Source organism: Lissotriton vulgaris, chromosome 11, assembly GCF_964263255.1.
Source record: "Lissotriton vulgaris chromosome 11, aLisVul1.2, whole genome shotgun sequence".
NCBI lineage: Eukaryota > Metazoa > Chordata > Amphibia > Caudata > Salamandridae > Lissotriton > Lissotriton vulgaris.
In genome coordinates, this window is record NC_141699.1 from 555,635,200 (window position 1) to 555,655,509 (window position 20,310).

Sequence of the window (20,310 nt, forward strand, 5' to 3'; positions counted from 1 at the left end):
ATAATTTTTACACGTCACAAGGCGCATGTACCCCAGCGCAGGTGCATGCAAACCTTGAAGACACGTTCACTGCATGGCTCAGCTTAGCTCATCACAAGTTCTTGGCTCACCACCTTCACAGTAGATGAAATCAAGGATGCCATCCGGGGATTTCCCAACGGCAAGGTCCCTGGTTCAGACACTTTGAGTCTCTTCAATATCAATATGGAACCATTTACACTCATTCTCAATGAAAACACAACAGCTATTATATATGCATTATTGAAAGATCAGGAAAACAGATACTCCATCAGTGAGCTCCTCTACCATAAAACAATGGATGGCTCATATCAGTCTTTGAATGAATTAAGTGAATATGGAGATCCTGCTCCTCAGACCATTAAATGAGACATCACTGCTAATTATGTGGCCTCGCACCCCGTGTGCCCAACTGACAGCCTCAAGTTCTGTCAGAAATCCCAAGGCCATCTCTGAACACACGATTTAAGTATGTAACCAAGAATGTCTCCTACAGTGTCTCTTTGGACTTCTTTCACTATTACAACAGTAAAATGCATGTATGTCTTAGTCAATTTATTTCTAACTTTTTTTGTGTAGAACTACATCATAAAGACTTTCACTGCACAGTCTAGGCAAAACTCTCCCAAATCTCGAGAATATGTTAAAAAGAAATAGTTGAAAACCAGATCCATTTTTAAATGTATCCTAAACTGTATTCTAGTTTTCTGTAGGTGTTCAAATTGTGTATATCTGTCCTTGTACAGCGGGAATGTAGGCATTTTAGTTGTAATGGGTTACTCTGGAAATATTAATGTAGCCAGTTTAAAAAGTTCACAATGGGGGGCGTGGCCAAGAGGTCCGACATAGCGGACGCACCTTAGACGAGCTCGGTGGGTCCGCTCGATATCCTTCATATATACTGATCATCAGCTACTATAGTATACCCCAACCCTCGATCTACATACCAGAAGATCTGTGGAGCAGCTGGTGTGTCGCTCCAAGACGATTGTAGCTGGTTGGGCGGCGATCGGACTTTAATTACAATGGTTGCTGAGCTGATTACATTTTCCACGGGCCTACTTGAGGCCCTCCCCCCATATCTCATTTCTCAGTGTCTGAGAACTTTATCTATGTTTGGAGACAGTTTCTTTGGGAACCCTTGGTATGGGGCTGTGCCCTGCTCCGGTTGGGGCAAAGGCGCAACACTTACAGCGACAGATGCTTCAGCTGTTTTGAGGTATTGGGTGGGGCGGGGGGAGGGGTTCGGTTTGTTAAACGTTATTGAAAATACTGTGTCCTACTGGCTTATTTCTGTGGTCTATGTGCCCAGTGACAGGCCGAATATCCATTCTTCCCTTAGATACCTCACCCTGTGATGGACTTTGCTGGTAGGTTACAGATGGTCAGTTGGAACCTACGGGGCGCTGGATAAGATCAAACAAGGTGCGGTCCTTCGACAGGCCAAATGCGCCACAGCTGATTTTCTCTTTCGGCAAGAGACTCATCTTACGGGTACCCAGGCGCTGTGTCTCCCTCGCTTTGGCTATATTCAAATTTTTCATGCAGGGTTGGCCAGGGGCTCCTGAGGGGTGGCAGGCCTCATCCACAGCCGAGGCCCCACATATACATTCTAAAACGTGGTCCGACCTCAGGGTAGGTACATTATTTTGACAGGGTCACTGCACGGGGAGACTATTACCCTGGACAGGATATATGCACCCCCGCTTTCTGACTAGTCTGTTGCCCACCTGACAACAACACTGCTAGAGATGCCTATGGGCCTCTCTATTATAGGTGGGGACTGGAACAATGTGACAAATGTGGCGCAGGACAGGTGGAGGTCGCGCACCGCACCGAGGCACTGAGGGATACACGTCTGCACGCACTAGTGGGAGATATGGGATAGATAGGCACATGGAGACACCCAACTACATATGGATATGCATATTATTCGGCGGTCCACAGCTCTTTCTCCAGGATAGACTATATATTTATACCAAGTTCATTTTATTCTCGAATCACTGCAACAGATATAATGCCTAGGGGTTTATCGGATCACTCTCCAGTAGTCCTGACTTTGCGTCTAGGGGTGGCTCGCCCCCCTTTCGGTGGCGCCTGTCACTGTAGAATCTTCAAGACTCACAATATAAATCACACATGTATCAGACACTTCCAGCTTATTTTGCCAATAACTTGGACACTGCGAACTCTCCAGTCACAATTTGCGAAGCTATGAAGCCCACCATTAGGGGAGTGGATGTTGCGTACTGTGCCACTCAATGGAAGAGGCACCGGGAGGCGCTGATTCAGACAGAGGCCCAGATACTGGAATTAAAGCGGAGTTCTAGAGGTAAGCATGGCAGGCAGACTCGCCGGCAACTACTACTTCTCCAACAAACCTATGCTGACACGCTGTGCGATGAGGCCAGATAGGCTTGACTGGCGTCCCGCAGTAGAATTTATCAATTGGGCAATAAATCAAGTTCTCTTCTGCACCGCTTGTGCCAGCGAGCTCTACATCCGGTAAGCAAATTGTTGGTCAAAGCCTTGGCCTATCGTATTCTCCCATTTATGTCGGAACTTGTTCATCCGGAACAGGCCGACTTCATGCCCCATCGGGCTACCCGCCATAATATCCGAGTGCACAATGCAGTAGCAGTAAATGATCACCTGGGGGGCCCAGCGGCTCTGCTTTTATCCGACATAAAAAGAGCATTTGACTTGTTGGGATGGAGCTTTCGGTTTGCTCTTCTACAGCACTTGAACATAGGCCCACGCATCATGTCTTATATTAGACTTTTATATTCCGACCTCTTGGCCTCGGTTAGAGTAGCCGGTGCTATATCTGATCCCTTCTCTATAAGACGCGGTACCCGGCAAGGGTGCCCCCTCTCCCCATATCTTTTTGCCTTAGTTATTGAACCGCTAGCCTCATGGGTCCAAATTTACGCACAGGTAAGAGGCTTTAAATGGTCAGGGGGGCATTTTGGATCGGATTGCTCTTTATGCAGGTGATGTTCTGTTTTTCCTTATGAATCCACATCGGATGGGACCACATATTCTCTGCATCACCCAGATTTTCGGCCAGCATACTGGCCTATATATATGAACGCTAAGAAATCCCTTATTTGGCCTATACGTAGTGGCTCAGACATGGGCACCTGGACAGCAGAAGTAACATTGGCCACAACCGGACTAAAATATCTCTGGATGTACATCTCGGACACTCAATCGGTGTCGTAGGAGAAGAACATTTCCCCCGTCTAGATGCGTACTCCGACAGAGATGGAGTTTTGGACTGTATGCCCCTTTTCATACTGGTTAGATCGGCAATATTCAAAATGGAGTCTCTCCCTGGCCTTCTATACCAACTGCAGAATCACCCCTTTCAGATAGCACTCTCCTGGTTCAGACAGCTAAACTCCAGGTTGAGCCGCTTTCTGTGGCTGGATCAGGCCACTAGAGTACCACTTAAAACATGCTTTCAATCAACTGACTGTGGAGGTACAGCGACCCCTGATATCCAATCGTATCACGCAGCATCCCACCTCTTGGTCTTGAATGACTGGTGGTATGGGATTGGCAATGACCCGGCCTATCGGGTAGAGAAATGGCTGATTGGGAATGTGTTGCCACACAGACTGCTCTATACGCCGAGCGAGCTGCGTAAGCTGGTAAATTGCTACACGAGTAATTTTTGGAGTGTGGACGGACTCATTGCGTAAGATGGGGTGGTGGAGACGGTTGACTGGGGAGAACCCCCTCTGGCAGAGTGGCCTCATTCCACAAGTGTCCGCATTAGTAGAGTTTAAACAATGGGATGCTATAGGTATATCCATGCTGGGAAATGTTATGCATGGCACCACGAGGAGATCCTTCCAGGAGCCCAGACATGAATATGCCATGCCGCATACACAATTCTATAAATACCTGCAATTGATACATGCCTTATCCCCATATATTACGCATGTAGAATCCCTTCCCGAATTTAACCCTATTGAGGCAAAACTTTTCATGGGGGATTTAGGTGATCATAATACCGCAAAGATTTACCAAACATTAGTGATGAACCTTTCCACAACTTTAGATCCCCTCTGGGATAAATGGTAGATAGACTTGGGCCCCTTAGACAGCGATGACTAGAGAGAGGCCCTGGAATCCCCGAGATACGCTGCAATTGCATCCAGTCTCAGACTTATCCAATTCAAGTATTTACATTGCGCCTATTTTACTAGACATCAACTTTGGAGGGCGGAGCTGGTAGATTCCCCCTTGTGCCTACGATGTGGCAGCGGGGAAGGTACATTATTACATACAACCTGGAGTTGTGCCGTATTGGGCTGGTTTTGGATGGGTGTTATTCGTAGTCTATCTGAAGTATTAGGTTGGGACATACCTCTCTCTCCTAAGCTTGTTCTTCTGCATATCATTGATGAAATTGGGGGTAACATCTACAAAAGACATATACTGCTCTTGGGATTTACCCTAGCTAAAAAGGATATTGCAAGGGCATGGAAAGATCGGGCTCCGCCTAAATTGGGCACTTGGAGGGCAGGCCAAGACTGGTGTATGGTCAGAAGCAGCCTATTTTTAAAGCACGAGGGTACCCTCAGAAACACTTTAAAATAGGGAAACGATGGGGGGATTTTTGGGGTCTCCTATTTGAACCGCCTCCGCCACAACCTGCGGAAGTTGAAACCATATGGAGATATAGATCACAGGACAGTAATGTTGTTAAACTAGATACGACATACATGGAAATGCTTGATGGGCATGACCAGTGTTTTGTTATGCGTATTCGACACAGATGTTAAGAATGTTAGGGACTGTCGTTTACAGACCCACATTTTTTTTTCTTGCTTTACTAATGCTATATCGTAGTCACCTGCTTGGAAACCAATATACTGATTAATGTATGCTTTCACTACTTTGTAATGTATGCGATTACTTTATCTGCTCACTCCCAAAAAGTTTTGAGAAAAAAAAGTTCACAATGCCCAATTAACACGTTATCTCCTTGTCACATTTGTCCACTAGACCTGTATGCTTCGTCCTTGAGGTTTTTTCAAGATCAAGAAAAGAGCATTAAAATATGGGGATGCCTGAGCCTTGAGGAGGACCACTCTGTAAAAGACTTCAGAAGACTGACGGATTTATGCATGCTTAAAACACCCAGAGACCTGTTTTGCAATGGGTCTTGAGGACCAATAAACTCCACAATAATGAAGACTAACTGAAATTCTACATTCAGCTCCATCCAAGGCTCAAAGAGTTTCAGGCTCCAGTTTGGCCACCGTGCTTGCACATCAAGAGGCTTCAAGCCAGTGAAATGCTCTAAAATGCAGCGAGCCTTGGGGGATCCACTGACTCTGGAATACTGTAGACTAGGACAGCATTGCACATTCCACAACAGACCAAGCAAGCCTAAGCAGAAAGAGGTATTAAAATGAGTGAATCAGATGTGCTGCACGACTTACCGAAGAACAGAGAATACCCTTGCCATCTTCCCAATAGCTCTGATCTTATTCCGTATGATCTCCTTCCGGATTGTGGCATTGCCTTGTAGGGAAAAAAACAAGATAAATCTGGTTACAAAAAACAAGAATGACTTGAAATTACTGATGAACAAGCATTGAAACTCCCCAACAGAAAGCCAGTAAGGGTGTAGTGATCAACATGAGGAGAAAAGTTGCAAGCACTGGTAAGGGGAAAGACAAGTGAGGGCACGGGGCACTTCACACACAGAGAAACAAGCAGGTAAATAATCATTTGCAAGTGTGTCGCCAAGGAGACTGGAGGTGCGCTTTCATGTTACAATAAGTCTCAGATTTATAGGATACCAAGTGAAGCATTTTTCTTACACACTAGTCTCAGAAACTAGAAGGCACAGATTAACACTATACTGTCACAAAATATGAAACAGCCAGTTAACACGTACAGGGTACAGCACTTACACTGTCTGCCCAAAAGCTACACTGGATACAAAAGGGAAACATATTTCTCAACAGTAACGGTAGACATCGGCATGTTCACCTACTTCACTACAGTGCAACTAAATCTCAGTGTGACATTACAAGCGACACACACAAGTGTAATGCACAGCTTAATACTTCACATGGGTAGGGTAACACTAAAGTGGACTGTACTTACAATTGCAACTATTTTGGGGGCTTGTTAATCATATCATCAATTACCCATTTTGATACTGTTAGTCGTGAGTGATGGGAAATGAGGGCGGGGAGTATTCTGGGGCAGTGTAATTGGGGGGGCGGGGGTTGTGCCCTATATTAATATCAGTACCAATTCGCTGACCAGAACATCTTTCATGCCATGATTTCAGTGCATACGACTGAAACCATTCGAATTCTGCCATTCACATTCTGGTGTTACGAAGAGGGGAGAGTTAGAGATGCCATTTAAGTGTCAGTGGGGTATGACGAGAAGCACTGAACAAGGTGGCCACTACAAGGGTTCTTTCACCAATACTAATAGATTCCTGGGAGGTGGACTGAAGTACAGTGATATAATTGTCACTATACACAGAAAGCCTATGTTTACTTCATTTGAAAGAGGGAGTGAAAAAAATATGCACTTGTTTTGGTTGGGATAATATAATCAGAAACAGCAGGACTCCATTTACACTGTTGTGGCTATCCCTGCTCTAACATTAAAAATTTGGGAGGGAAGTGACTAGATTAGTAAATAGAGAGACCATACAATGGGTGGGCTTGCCACCAGATTTCCGTGTTCACTCCCTTGATAAATTATCTTTTAGCCTTTTCATTCTGCCTTGCATTGCCATATGGTACATCTAGCTGCCATCCTTTGTTCTTTTTTCTGTCCCGATGTGGCTCTTACAAATCATAGAAAATTTGAACTTTTTAAATTTATGTCTGTTGACCTAGTTTTGATTTTCTTTTTATGATTTGTTCGGCGATTTTTTTTTTTTAAAGAGATGCAGGCTTCATAAATTGATAACTTTCAGCCCACAGTAAGCCTTTTTAATCCATGCAAGCAGATCAAGAAGTCTCTGATTGAACTGAGTCTAGGGCTACAAAACGTCTGCTTTGCAGTACCTCAACCAAGAAGCAGTCAGTGAACAGTCAGGAGTTTGTGAAAGACATATGTCCGGTTACACAGGACATCCATCATCATTGAGGAGGCACATTAACGAATCAAGCGTGTGGTGCACTGTGAAGGAATGACACTTTGGCGCGAAGTGCATTTGTTGACACCCTTTTGACAATTAACCTTTTGCTTCTGGTCTGGAAATAATGAAGCAAACATCTGCGGAGAAAAGTGGAAATTAATTCATGTGTTGTTAATTGCTTTAACCCTGTAAGAAGGACGAATATGTTACTCACCTTTAAGTACAGTACTCCAGTGCTGGTGTCTTTCATAGATTCATATCACACAGCACCCTCCCTAACAGCCTAAAAATGCTGATGCATTTGAATATATACCCATGTTTATTAGTAGCCAGTCTAAACCTAATGGACTATATTTAACCAACCATTGACTCCATCAGGCCAAGCACAAGTACGGAATAGCACACACGACCTTCCAAAACCTGTGGTACATGACAGTTACTCAGCAGAGATTTTCCTAGTAAACATTAACTTCCTCAGTACCTCTAGAAAAGGTACTTGTAGTAATAATAACTGTGTATAGCTTAAAACATAATTCAGTCTGGGTTGTAATTTATCAACTTTCCTGACCATGGTGGTCTGAAAACTAGGTGGGAAAAAACTCAAATTCTCTCAAAAATCCTTTTACAATCGGCATGTAGTGAAAAAAGAAATAAGGGTTCGCTTACATCTGGAACTTGCCAACAGTTGTTCTCTTAAAAAGCACTGTTTTAGTGTATGTATCCTTCATTAATTACTGGAGGTACAGAAGCATCTGGTGAAGTGCAAATACCACTGCGAGCAATCTATAGAAAAGCACTTCCATAGCTTTGTGCTTGTTCATTTACTCAATATAGACCTTGACTCCTTTAGGGGATAATGATATGCGATAGCGGCCATATTCTAAGACTTAACACGTGACACAGCTCAACCTAACTTGATGCATGGCTGTGTTGAAATTTGAATGACATATGTACACTGAAGTGCCACAAAGGTAAATTGTGTTTTCTTCACACAACTAATCAGTGTAGAAACAAGAAGAACTATGTAGAAAAATCTTTTCTACCAGGGAAACGAAAACACTGAGCTATCTCTCCAGATATTTTGCTCCGTCCTATTCTCTAGCTTATGTTACAGGCCCATTGGAAGTCTTCAACAGTGATAAAAATGCCTATAAGTGTATCTATCAGTTCTCATTTGAGAGAACCTCAGAAATTCAAATAGTTGCCATTGCTGTATTTTAACCCCTTACATGTGCTCTAACACTAAGGATTTGCGATCCAACAACCAAAACAGATACATTTAGTTGGAAAGCATGTAAAATCTTGAGCCTTCTTGCTGCTGTGTTGTCTATCAGTACTTCATCGACTATATCAGTCAATTGCCTTGCTTGCCAAATAGGTTAGCCATGTTAAAGGGCGTGTTAGAATATTGGAATGAATCAATAATCTAAAGACTGTTGATCATAATCAACCGAAAACTCAGCAATACGATCCTAATAACCCTATGCCTGAATCCTGAACCTAAGAGGTCAATGGCACCATTAGGTTCTTGATTAGGTGTCAACCCCCAAGTGGCCACTATAACATTCACTGTCTCGGGAGGAACAGCAGCCGAATTAGCCCACTTACTAAAGCTGTAAAATCCGGAAAACATGGTTCAAAACATCATTCTTTCTTCTATGTTTTTTAGGTGGAATAGGGGCAAGCTTGATGCCCTTTTTTTCCTCATTGAAAGAATGCTAGTTGAATATGAATTAAGATGGCCGCTTAGGTAGAATGTCAAGTCTTCTGCCTTGTAGTTCATGCTCTGCCTCAGAAGGAAATCGTAGCAGAAATGTGCTTTAAGGAATGTATCTTGAGGCTTTTTCATATGTCATCTAATCCTCAGACTCAACATTCTGCATGACCTCAACATCGTCCTTACGGTTCCTTGCTCAATGCATCAAGGGATAGTAGGGTTATACTCTTAAACACTATCATACTTTTGAGAAGTGGAATGTCTTAGGTGGAATTCACTTCTCAAGAGAAAACAGTCTTTACCACGATGGGCAAACACCATGCTTTGCAGTTACAATGTGGCCTTTACAACGAATGTGACCTCCCTATTCCTACCCTTGAATACAGGAGACTAAAGTATACAGGCACTGATCACAGAGAGACTGGACTCCATATTCAGGGGGGCTTGAATGTTATCTTTTCAGATACCAGAGTGCATAAGTGCCCTGAAACATGTTACTGATAATTCATCAGTGTAGATGCAGTGTATTTCTTCACCTCAGAAAATTGGCAACTCCTTCCAGAGATCTACTTATTTTGATGGAATGGGAAGTGGATGTATCTGTAGTTGATTATTCCCTTGAAGTAAGGTGAGCCTTCACTGAGGGAAATGACGTCTAATTAATTTGTCCTTTCTGGCTTTTGATTAAGAATTTGTCAGATTTGGCAGCTCTCAGTATTATAACCTTGTTACAAGTGGATACTTATGTGAGTCTCCAAACAGATGTTACTGAAACAGTGAATTTAAACGTGTGCTATCTGTGGAAGGCTTCCTCAAACTAAGTGCGAAGAAAGAATCGAAAATAGCTTTGGGGATGTAACATGCATTTCGCCCTTACACTGGCTATTGAGAAAATACTAAAATAACACAAGGTCCCACTGAAGAGAAACTGGTATGTCCTGAAAGATTGCTCAAACTCGGTACAAGGACTACTGAAAGCATGTGAATCTATGAAATATCCATGCTGGAGAAGGAAACTTACTTGTGTGAAAAAATAGGTTTGATCGCAAAACACATATCTCTTTTAAATGTGGTCCTATTTTTTAACTATCCAACTGAAAAAATAAAATTATAATATCTACATTGAGGAATCGAGAAAAATAGGACAATGACCATTTATATTTTCAAAGAAGCCATTCCACTTTATTTTAAGAGCACATGTGGAACACTTGCAATTGATATATTGAGAGAATGGACAATTACTTAAAAACAGGCTACCATCAGTAACATTCTATTTTGTATTGCAGGAGAGGAATTTCTCCTTCACTAACAAGAGATGTGTGGAAGATTTGTGGGCTTAAAATAAACTTCGCAGCAGTACCCTCAAAAAGGAAAAAAGAATGGGGAAGGGTTTAAAGGGGGAATAGTAGGGTGAAAGGTGTCTGTTACGTTAAATAGATTTTTAAAGACATGGATGTGGATGACAGAGTGGTTCAGGTGTCCTGAACTTTACAATCTAGTAATTCTACATAACATCAAAAAGGTCCTACTGATTTCTGCAACTTGACTCAAAACCTCTCTGGATGAGTAATCACTTTTTCCGTAGACACCAAGTCAAACGTCTACTTTTTTGGCGGGGCATAGTTTCAATATCTGCAGACTGTCATTCTGTTTAATCGTCTTAGAGGTATAATTCCCTCAAATTCCACAATGCAGTTTTGAACTCAAGATCTAAAAGAAGGGAGCGAAGGACAAACTAGAGGTGAAGGGAGAGGTTAGCTTATTCACTGCATAAGCTCTGGGCCTCTGAACTTCTTCATGGAATACTGCATATAGACCTTCTGAAATTGTAAAAGGCGGATAATTACACAGCATCATCCTTTCTAAGTCCATGAGGTGTGGACAGTGGGCACCACTTGGAGCAGACTGCAAACTGAAATAGGGGGAACAGGGAAACTTATCAGTCATCGAGTTAAACAAATCAATTCAATAAGGCCTAATGTCATGGGGAACAAATTGACTCTAAAGGACAGAGATACAGCTGCGACACCTTCGGAATCTGGGAGAAACGCTTGAGGTAGCTGATCAGAAGAGGATTCAACTACAACTATGCATGCCTGGGTGAGACACTGTTCTGTTTGTAATTAGAAAATTCCAGGAGAAGCCATCCCAATCAGATACCTGGGATTAAAATCTTGAACCCTAGACATGGGTCAGTCTCTGAACGAGCAGACCTTGTACTGCGAAAGGAGATGTCCAGTCTCATCCTTCTCTTTTACCTTATTTGTGGTCCTTGCTGGTATCCCTCTAGAGATTCCTGCACATTTTCTACAGAAGAATGCCACTTTTTCAATAATATGTAGCTTGGTGAGGCAAAAATTGCATTTTTCAGTTTCCATGTATGTGGAGCATTAACCTGGACTTGTTTCCTGCATTTTTGGACCTCCAAAAGATCTTGGGTTTAGCACCAGAAGAAAGGGTCAAAGGACACAAAGAGACAGACCTACTGTAAGGCTCCAATGACCCATAACCTGAACCACTAAAGGCAAAGACTTTTCCATAGACTTGTAATGAGATAGGGGATATGATCAAACACGCCTGAGAAATCACTGATGTGGTGCAGAAGAACTGCCTACAGCAGTCTCCAAGCATGCAACATTTAAATATATTGGAAGGAGAAAGGATTCAAGAGGCCAATAATGGGGTTCTGAAGGCTATAAGGAAACAGAGGAAAAATGAGCGTATTTGCCTGAGAGTGAGACCTCTTTTGAAAAATAGGGGTACTAGGAGATCGGGCTAAAAGGGTACTCAATAGTGATTCACAATTAGCTCATTATGGGAAAGGCATTGGATGGTTTTGCCGAGCAGTGACCATTGTAGGTGTGAGTTAAAGGACTCTACTTTAGTTCAGTACGACAACAGAGAAGTCTGGGCTGAAAATACATCCCAGGACTCAAACAGCCTTGTAATGACAGAACCAGATAAATGTCATTAAGTGCCCCTCAACTAGAAGCCCACTAGAGGGCAGTATCCAGGGCAGCCTAGAGCATAGCCTGGTGCATGCACATCAAGTTGTATCAGTCCATAGCCAAGTATAAGCCACTAAAGGCAAACAGGACGATGCTCTATAGCTATACCACTAATTCACTGAGAGCAGGTGCCCCATGGAAGGCAACCAAGTGCATCTTGGAAGACAGAGAGATACTAGATCACTATGGGCCCCTTCTTCTAGAACTGGATTAAAAAACCACTAACAGCACCATAGGCACAGACAAATGTGCACACAGTTCCTCTGACTCAAGGTTTGATACAGAAAAAAGCAGTAATTAGTGACTTCTTAAGACACCAAAGGAAACCATTTGCCAAAACCACAAATGAGGAAATACACACTAGCACCAAGATGAGAAAGGCTGTTTGGAAAGCACCTGGCTGACAGACAAAACATTTTTAATCAACAACAAATGGAGACAAGGGATTCGGGGTGAAGTTGGTGGGTCAACGGCACAGGGAGTGAGCTAGCACTGGGCCTCAAAACATCAGCTATTTTATGTACTGTAAGGAATATGCTACTTACCAGTATGCATCTGTTCTTGGCATAGAGGGCTGCAGAGTGGTACATTATGAATAGATCGCCATCTGGTGTTGGGCTCGGATGATTGCACTTTGTTTTTCTCTTGGAGAGTCTTTTGTATCTTGGTGACTCCTCCCTTAGTTGGTAGTGCGCATGGGCATCGGCTCCATCCTTAGATTGTTTTGCCATAGTAGGGTTAGATGGAGTAGTATAGTAGAATACAGATAAGAGTGCCCATGTAAGTGTATCTAAATAAGATAATGTTGGAACAGACACAGGTTTCCGGGGAGGCTGGGAGGGCATGTACCACTCTGCAGCCCTCTATGCCAAGAACAGATGCATACTGGTAAGTAGCATATTCCGTTCGAGGCATATGGGCTGCAGATGGTACATTATGAATAGACTATACAGCAGTTCTCTCCCTAGCGGTGGTCGCCCGTGTCTGTTGCAACTGTCTGAAACAAAGTTTTTAATACTGCTTGTCCCACTCTAGCTTGTTGCGTTGTGTGCACATCTACACAATAGTGTTTTGTGAAGGTGTGCGGTGTAACCCAGGTAGCTGCTTTGCATATGTCATCTAGTGGAATGTTTCCCAGAAATGCCATAGATGCTCCTAGTTTACGTGTAGAGTGAGCTCTAGGAGGAACAGTTAATGTTCTCTTTGCCTTTAAGTAGCATATTTGAATGCATTTTACAATCCATCTGGCAATGCCCGCTTTGGAGATGGGATTGCCTTTATGTGTGGGAGAAAACGCAACAAATAGCTGTTTTGTCTTTCTGAAAGTTTGTGTTCTTTCTATATAGTACAATATGGCCCTTCTAACATCCAGTGTATGTAGGGCTCTTTCCGCTACTGTTTGTGGTTTTGGAAAGAAAACCGGTAATTCCACTGACTGATTGATGTGGAATGCTGAAATAACCTTTGGTAAGAATTTTGGGTTTGTTCTAAGAACCACTTTATTTTGGTGTAGCTGCATAAATGGTTCTTGAATCGTAAAAGCCTGCAGTTCACTTACTCTTCTAAGTGACGTGATAGCTATGAGGAAGGCTACCTTCCATGTGAGGAATTGTATTTCACACCTATGCATAGGTTCAAAGGGTGGCCCCATTAGTCTGGTAAGCACTATGTTGAGATTCCAGACTGGGGAAGGTGGTCTTCTTGGTGGAATGACTCTTTTGAGTCCTTCCATGAAAGCTTTAATTGCTGGTACTTTAAACAGTGACAGGTGTTGCCTGTTTTGTAGGTACGCCGCTATGGCTGCTAGATGAACCCTGATAGAGGTATATGCTAGGTTACATTGCTGTAAGTGTAATAAATAGCAAATGATTTGTTTAGTGGATGCGTCCAGAGGGTTGATGTGCTTACTGTTACAGTGTATAGCAAACCTCTTCCATTTTGCTGCGTAGCATGCTCTGGTGGTAGGACGTCTTGCCTGTTTAATGATTTCCATGCATTCTGGTGGTAAATCTAAATACCCAAACTCTATGACCTCAGGAGCCAGATCGCTAGGTTCAGTTGTTTGGGATCTGGGTGCATTATTTCTCCATGGTTCTGTGTAAGATGCATGGGTAATAACCTTAGCTTTTGATGTGGTACTTGTGAGAGTTGTAGCAGCGTGGTGAACCACGGCTGTCTTGCCCACGTGGGTGCCACTAGTATCATTGTCATTGAGTGTTGCTGCAGTTTTCTCACCAGTAATGGAATTAGTGGTAGAGGAGGGAACGCGTAAGCAAATTTGTTGGACCAATTTATCCACAGTGCATTGCCCTGGGACCTTTGGTGTGGGTACCTGGATGCGAATTGCTTGCATTTTGCGTTCTGATGATTTGCAAACAGATCTATCTCTGGTTGCCCCCATTTTTGGAAGAATGGCTGTAGTATTTGGTCGTGCAGCTCCCATTCGTGAACTTGTTCTGACTGTCTGCTTAGGATGTCTGCTATTTGATTTTGAATTCCTGGTAGGTGTTCCGCTAACAGGTAGATCTTTTGAGGAATGGCCCATCTCCATATGTCCTGTGCTAGTTTGGACAGTTGGAGAGAGTGTGTCCCCCCCTGTTTTTGAATATAATACATTGCAGTCATGTTGTCTGTTCTGATCAGGACTGCCTTGTTTGTTATTTGCATTTGGAAAGCTTTTAGTGCTAGAAATATTGCTAATAGTTCTAGGTAGTTGATGTGCAGTTTCTTTTGCTGCGCACTCCACTTCCCCTGTACTGTGTATTTGTCCATATGCGCTCCCCATCCGGAGAGCGATGCGTCCGCTGTTATTATTACTTGTGGAATTGGCTCTAGGAACGACCGTCCCTTGGAAATGTTTTCTGTGTTCCACCACTTCAGAGAGCGATACGTCCGGTCGTTTACCAACACCAGATCTGTAATCTGACCTTGAGCCTGATTCCACTGTGTCGCTAGACACTCTTGTAGTGGGCGCATTTGTAGTCTGGCATGTGGTATTAGCAGTATGCAAGAGGACATCATGCCTAATAGTTGCATAAACACTCGTGCTGGTAGTGAGTGTTGTGGTTGAAATCTTTGTATTAACCCGACCATTGTCTGTACTCTGATTGGGTTGGGGTATGCTATTGCCTTTTCTGTGTCTACTGTAGCCCCCAGGTATTGCTGGATCTGGTTTGGTTGCAGGTGTGATTTTTTGTAGTTCACCGTAAACCCTAGGTGGTGCAGCAATTGAATTGTCTTCTGTGTGTTGTGAAGACATTCTTCCTTTGATTTGGCCTTTATTAGCCAATCGTCCAAGTATGGGAAGACATGTATTTGTTGTCTTCTTGCCACCACAGCTAGGCATTTTGTGAAAACTCTCGGTGCTGTTGTGACACCGAACGGAAGGACCTTGAACTGGTAGTGTTGTCCTTCTAACACAAACCTTAGGTATTTTCTGTGGGCTTTGTGAATTGGGATATGAAAGTAAGCGTCTTTTAGATCCAGTGTAGAAAGAAAGTCCCCTTTCTTCAGTAAAGGGAGTACTTGTTGGAGCGTGACCATGTGGAAATGCTCCGAATTTATGTAAGCATTGAGAGGTCTGAGGTCTAATATTGGTCCTAGGGACCCGTCCTTTTTGGGGATCAGGAAGTATAGAGAGTATACTCCTGTTCCTTGTTGATCCTTTGGGACCTTCTCTATTGCATGCTTTTGTAGAAGTGCTAGCACTTCTTCTCTTAACAATGTCAGATGATCCTGACTCATTGGACGCTGTTTGGGAGGGATGTTTGGTGGGGTGGCTGTGAGTTCTAGGCAATAACCATGTTGGATAATTTGTCTCACCCACTTGTCTGACGTGATGTTTTCCCAGACAGGTAGGAACTGTGATAGACGTCCCCCGACCGGTGTTATGTGGTCTGGGGGGAGTTCTATGAAGTCACTGTTTTGGTGTTGAGGCGTTGCGGTTGTTATTATTTCCGCGGCCTCTACCCTTATTGTTGTTACCTCTGTAACTACCTCTTGAATTACCTCTGGGTGATGTTGGTGTGAAAGATGTGGATTGCTGATTTGTTCCTGTGTTTTTTGAGCCCCCTCTATAGGTGGATCTACGAAAGGAACCTCTGTGCGTTGGCTGTTGCAATGCTCCCATTGACTTAGCCGTTTCCGTATCTTTCTTCATCTTTTCTAATGTCTCGTCTGTACTTGAACCAAACAATGTCTTTTGATCAAATGGTTTGTTCAGTAGGGCTGTTTGTACTTCTTGTTTGAATCCTGAGATTCTAAGCCATGCGTGCCTTCTTAGCATGACACTAGTGTTAATAGACCTTGCTGCAGTGTCTGCTGCGTCTAATGCACACTTAATGGAAGTATTGGTTATTATTTTACCTTCCTGTATTAATTGGTCTGCCTTCTTCTGATGTTCTTTTGGAAGATGTGTGAGAAGTTTTTCTAACTCATCGTAATGTGCCCTGTCATAACGTGCGAGTAGTGCTTGTGTATTGGCTATACGCCAGCTATTCGCTGCCTGTGATGCTACTCTTTTGCCTGATGCATCTATTAACTTCGACTCTTTATCTGGTGGAGGAGCCTCTCCTGTAGATAATGAGTTTGCTCTTTTACGAGCGTTTGAGACCCCCAGCGAATCTAGAGGTACATGCCCTCTAATAAATATTGGGTCCTTTGGAGCCGCTTTGTATTTTTTATCGATTCTTGGGTTTAACACCCTGGCTCTCACTGGGTTTTCGAATATCTCCTCTGTGTGAGTGAGAAGACCCTTCAGCATAGGAAGAGTACCTGATGTTCTCTGTGCACTAGGTAGAGTCTCTAACAAGAAATCCTCTATCTGAGGTTCTGTGTGCATATCTAGTTTGTGATATTTTGCTGCCCTATTAATGAGCTGCACAAAACCTGTGTTATCATCAGGTGGTGAAGGCTTTGAGGGATATAGCTCTGGGTCGTTATCCTCATCTGACCCTACATCGTAATTTTCCCATGGATCTTCCTCATCTGGGATAGATTCGTCATCCCCTTGAGGTTCTCCCTCCCCTATATCACTGTCTACCTCTGACTGAGGTGTAGCTGGTCTTGGTGTGGAGGGTGTAGGAATATGTGGCCTATTGTGAGGAATAGGAGAAGAGGGTGTGTCTCTAGGACGAGGAGAAGCAGGAGGAGTTATGTTCGGCCCCATTGTTCTCTTTTTTGAAGGAAGAGGTTTATCTTCTGACTGTTCACTCTTTCTCTTCTTCGTGACCACTTTCCCAGTTTGTGGGTCAATAAACAAGATCTTTTGTTTGGGATCTGTTTGTTGCTCTTGAATCGGTACCGAAGGTCCTGGTTCCGAGAGCTGTTTTTGTTTTTGATCTTCAGATCTTGCTGTTTTCGACACCGAATGTCTGCTCGATTCCGACTTTTTGGGTATCGAGTGTCTCTTGGGTGATAAATCATATTTCTTTTTCGACATGGAATGTTTCGATACCGAGCTCTCCTTTGTATGTAGCCTCGGTGCCGAAGTCGATGTCGCCCTTTTGTCGGATCCGACATGGTGGGATTCCGAGTGCTTCGGTTTCAGTTTCGGTTTCGTTGCCGGGCCCGAGGGCGGGGCGTCGGAAACTTTTTTCAGCGGTTTGACCGGGCCCGAGGGCGGGGTCGTTACCGCACGGGGTCGGTTTTTCGGTAAGGGGACGTCGTCACTCACGGTTTGTTGCTCGAAGAGTTCTTCAACCTCCGACTGGTCCCCTTCCGACCCCGACTGGTCCTCTTCTTCCTCGATTTGTTCGTCTCCGAACAGCTCCGGGATTGCCTCCGCCTGCATTCTGGAAGCCTCGTGTCTTCGAGCTCGACGATTTCTAATCGTTAGCTTGGAGGAGAATGCTGCGCAGGCTTCGCAGTCCCTGGATTCGTGTTCAGGCGATAGACAGAGGTTGCACACCTCGTGTAGGTCCTTGTGTGGGAACTTAGCACCACACGATGGACATTTTTTGAATGGAGTCCTTTCCATGGACTCCGGGCTTGACTGCGTCGAGAAAGGTCTCCTGTTCTTCGACGTAGATCCAAGTTTTTCTCTTCTATTTTAAATTTGTAACGCGTCGGAATGGAAAAGAACGCGTTCGATAACAATACCGTCGAATTGGAAAGGTAATACGCGCCGAAAAATCACTTTTTTCTGAAGTTGATCTGGAGCGTCTCGATCTTCATCCGAACCCGATGGCGGAAAAAAACAATCTAAGGATGGAGCCGATGCCCATGCGCACTACCAACTAAGGGAGGAGTCACCAAGATACAAAAGACTCTCCAAGAGAAAAACAAAGTGCAATCATCCGAGCCCAACACCAGATGGCGATCTATCCATAATGTACCATCTGCAGCCCATATGCCTCGAACAAATGGTTTCTGATTAAATCTGACCTTAAGTACTGTGTAAGGACCTAAAATAAAGTTAGAAGAGCAGGCAGGGAGTGTACTGAAAGCAGGAGCCACTTTTCAGAGATTCTGTCTGACAGTGCTGAAAAAGATATCTGAACATTTTCTGAAGCAGTTTATCACGGTAATCTAAAAAGCCCACTCTTCTATTAAAATTTAAAGTATCCACACGCTTTGTCTTAACACTCAAACCTAGGTTTCTCTTGGTTATAAAAAAAAAAGGAAAAAAAATTGATCAAGTTAAACAATTTCGGTATAATGTCTTGTGTTAGGACGTTAACCCAAGTTCGATTGAAACATCAAGCACAGTGATCTGGGAGGGACAATATGCTGACAACAGCTCAGACCAGTGCAAAGGGAACACATTCAAACACATTCATTGCAGTCCAAGTACCATCAAAGGTTAAAAGAGTTGGTCAGGGGTAAAGGAGCAAGCAACTGTTACACTGGTAGCACAAAATAAATACATCATGCACACGAAAATTAGAGACAGGACGCAGAGGACAGAAAAATAACCTGTAGGTGAAAGGGAAGGAAGAAAAAGTTACTTACCTTTGGCAACAATATTCCTGGTGGACACAATCTTTTTGCAGATTATACACCTTATCAATACTCTTAACAGGCTTCACACTGGTCTGGAAAACGTTTAGCTTGGCAATTACTCCCAAGTGCTCCAGGTGGCATCTCACAGTTCCAGTTACAACTCTGCTTCCAGACTTGACTTCACCAGAGTATACTAGGTGCAAACCTGCGCTCGGAAGTCAGATCCAATTACTTTTTCTGTGTTCTATCGAGGCCCGCAGAGAGGAATAGAGAGCCACACAGCGACAAGTACATCAATAATCATGAGTACATACCTTGAAATCTTATGAATCACAGCATCAGCTTGTTGCGGCTGTGCAAGATTGGTGAGGAATCTGCAGGAAGATAATGTATCCACCACAAGAATCTTTACCAAAGATAAGTAACTTTCTTCTGCTGGATACATCTTCTTGCTGATTCCTCACATTATGAAGGAGTCCAAAAACAGTAGCTCCCTGACAGGTGGGATTGAGTAGTGCAGCTTACCCAAGGAAGTATTGCAACACAGCTTGAGCATAATATAGTTGCAAAAGTATGCAAGGACGACCACGTAGCTGTCCGGCTGATGTCCCCAACTGAGACGCCTCTGGAAACAGCAATGGAAGGAACTATGGACTTTTTGGAAAGAGTGCAATGATCTCCAGAGGATCTTGCTGGGTCAGAGCATAGCAAATATGAATTAAATGATGCCAACGCAAAATGGTGCTTTGGTCACTGCTTGGCCCTTTTAGGCTCCAGCGAAGCCCACAGAGAGCTGACCAGAAACTCTGCTGGTTGGATGCAGAGGAGGAAAGAGATGCAAGAATGAAAGACCGGCCCACATGAAATGCAGAAACCACCTTTGGTAAGAAGGATGGGTATGTGGGAAACACCAACTTATCTGGAGTATTAAGGCCTTCCAACTCACACCACTAAACACATTAAGTCCAGTGGTCGGAATAGATAGATCTGGCAGTAGACCTCCTGGCATGTATGATTAGCATTGAGGCCTGTTTTTCATCTGAAGGCAAAACGATTCTTGATAGTTCCTCTCAATCTCCGAGCATGCAGCTACTGTGCCTTCTGATTGGCTTAAGAAGCTGACTTTCCTGCTACAACAGCAGGTCTGCTCTAATTGGGAGGGGAAAAGGAGTCAGAATGATGAGTAGCTACAGTTAATCATACCAGATCTTTCTAACTTAGCGGTGCAAGTTCACTCTTCTTGATGGCCCAATTCAAGCTAATTGCTCATGACACCTGCATATGCTCATCAGACCTCCACGCTCCAATAGTGCCCTAGGGCTCTGGGGGGGGGGGGGGGGGGGGGTGGGGGGTAGTAAGTGCTAAATAACAAAATTACAATACAATATGGAACCCACACTAAAACTAAAATCATAACACTCAGCAGTCAGTCGATGTAGTTCATACAGTTTGTCTAATTACTGCCTTTACTGCTTAACACTCTTACACTCACA

The 20,310-nt window shown here is 43.6% G+C and overlaps 1 protein-coding gene across 1 annotated transcript in view; it reads right to left on the bottom strand.

Moving 5' to 3' along the window:
* PPP3CC (protein phosphatase 3 catalytic subunit gamma) overlaps positions 1-20,310 on the bottom strand; it is a 744,021-nt gene that overhangs the window by 118,013 nt on the left and 605,698 nt on the right. Inside the window, exon 11 of the mRNA XM_086943633.1 lies at positions 5,478-5,559. Within this exon, the coding sequence (XP_086799759.1) occupies positions 5,478-5,559 (82 nt within the window). The remainder of the gene's footprint in view (positions 1-5,477; positions 5,560-20,310) is intronic.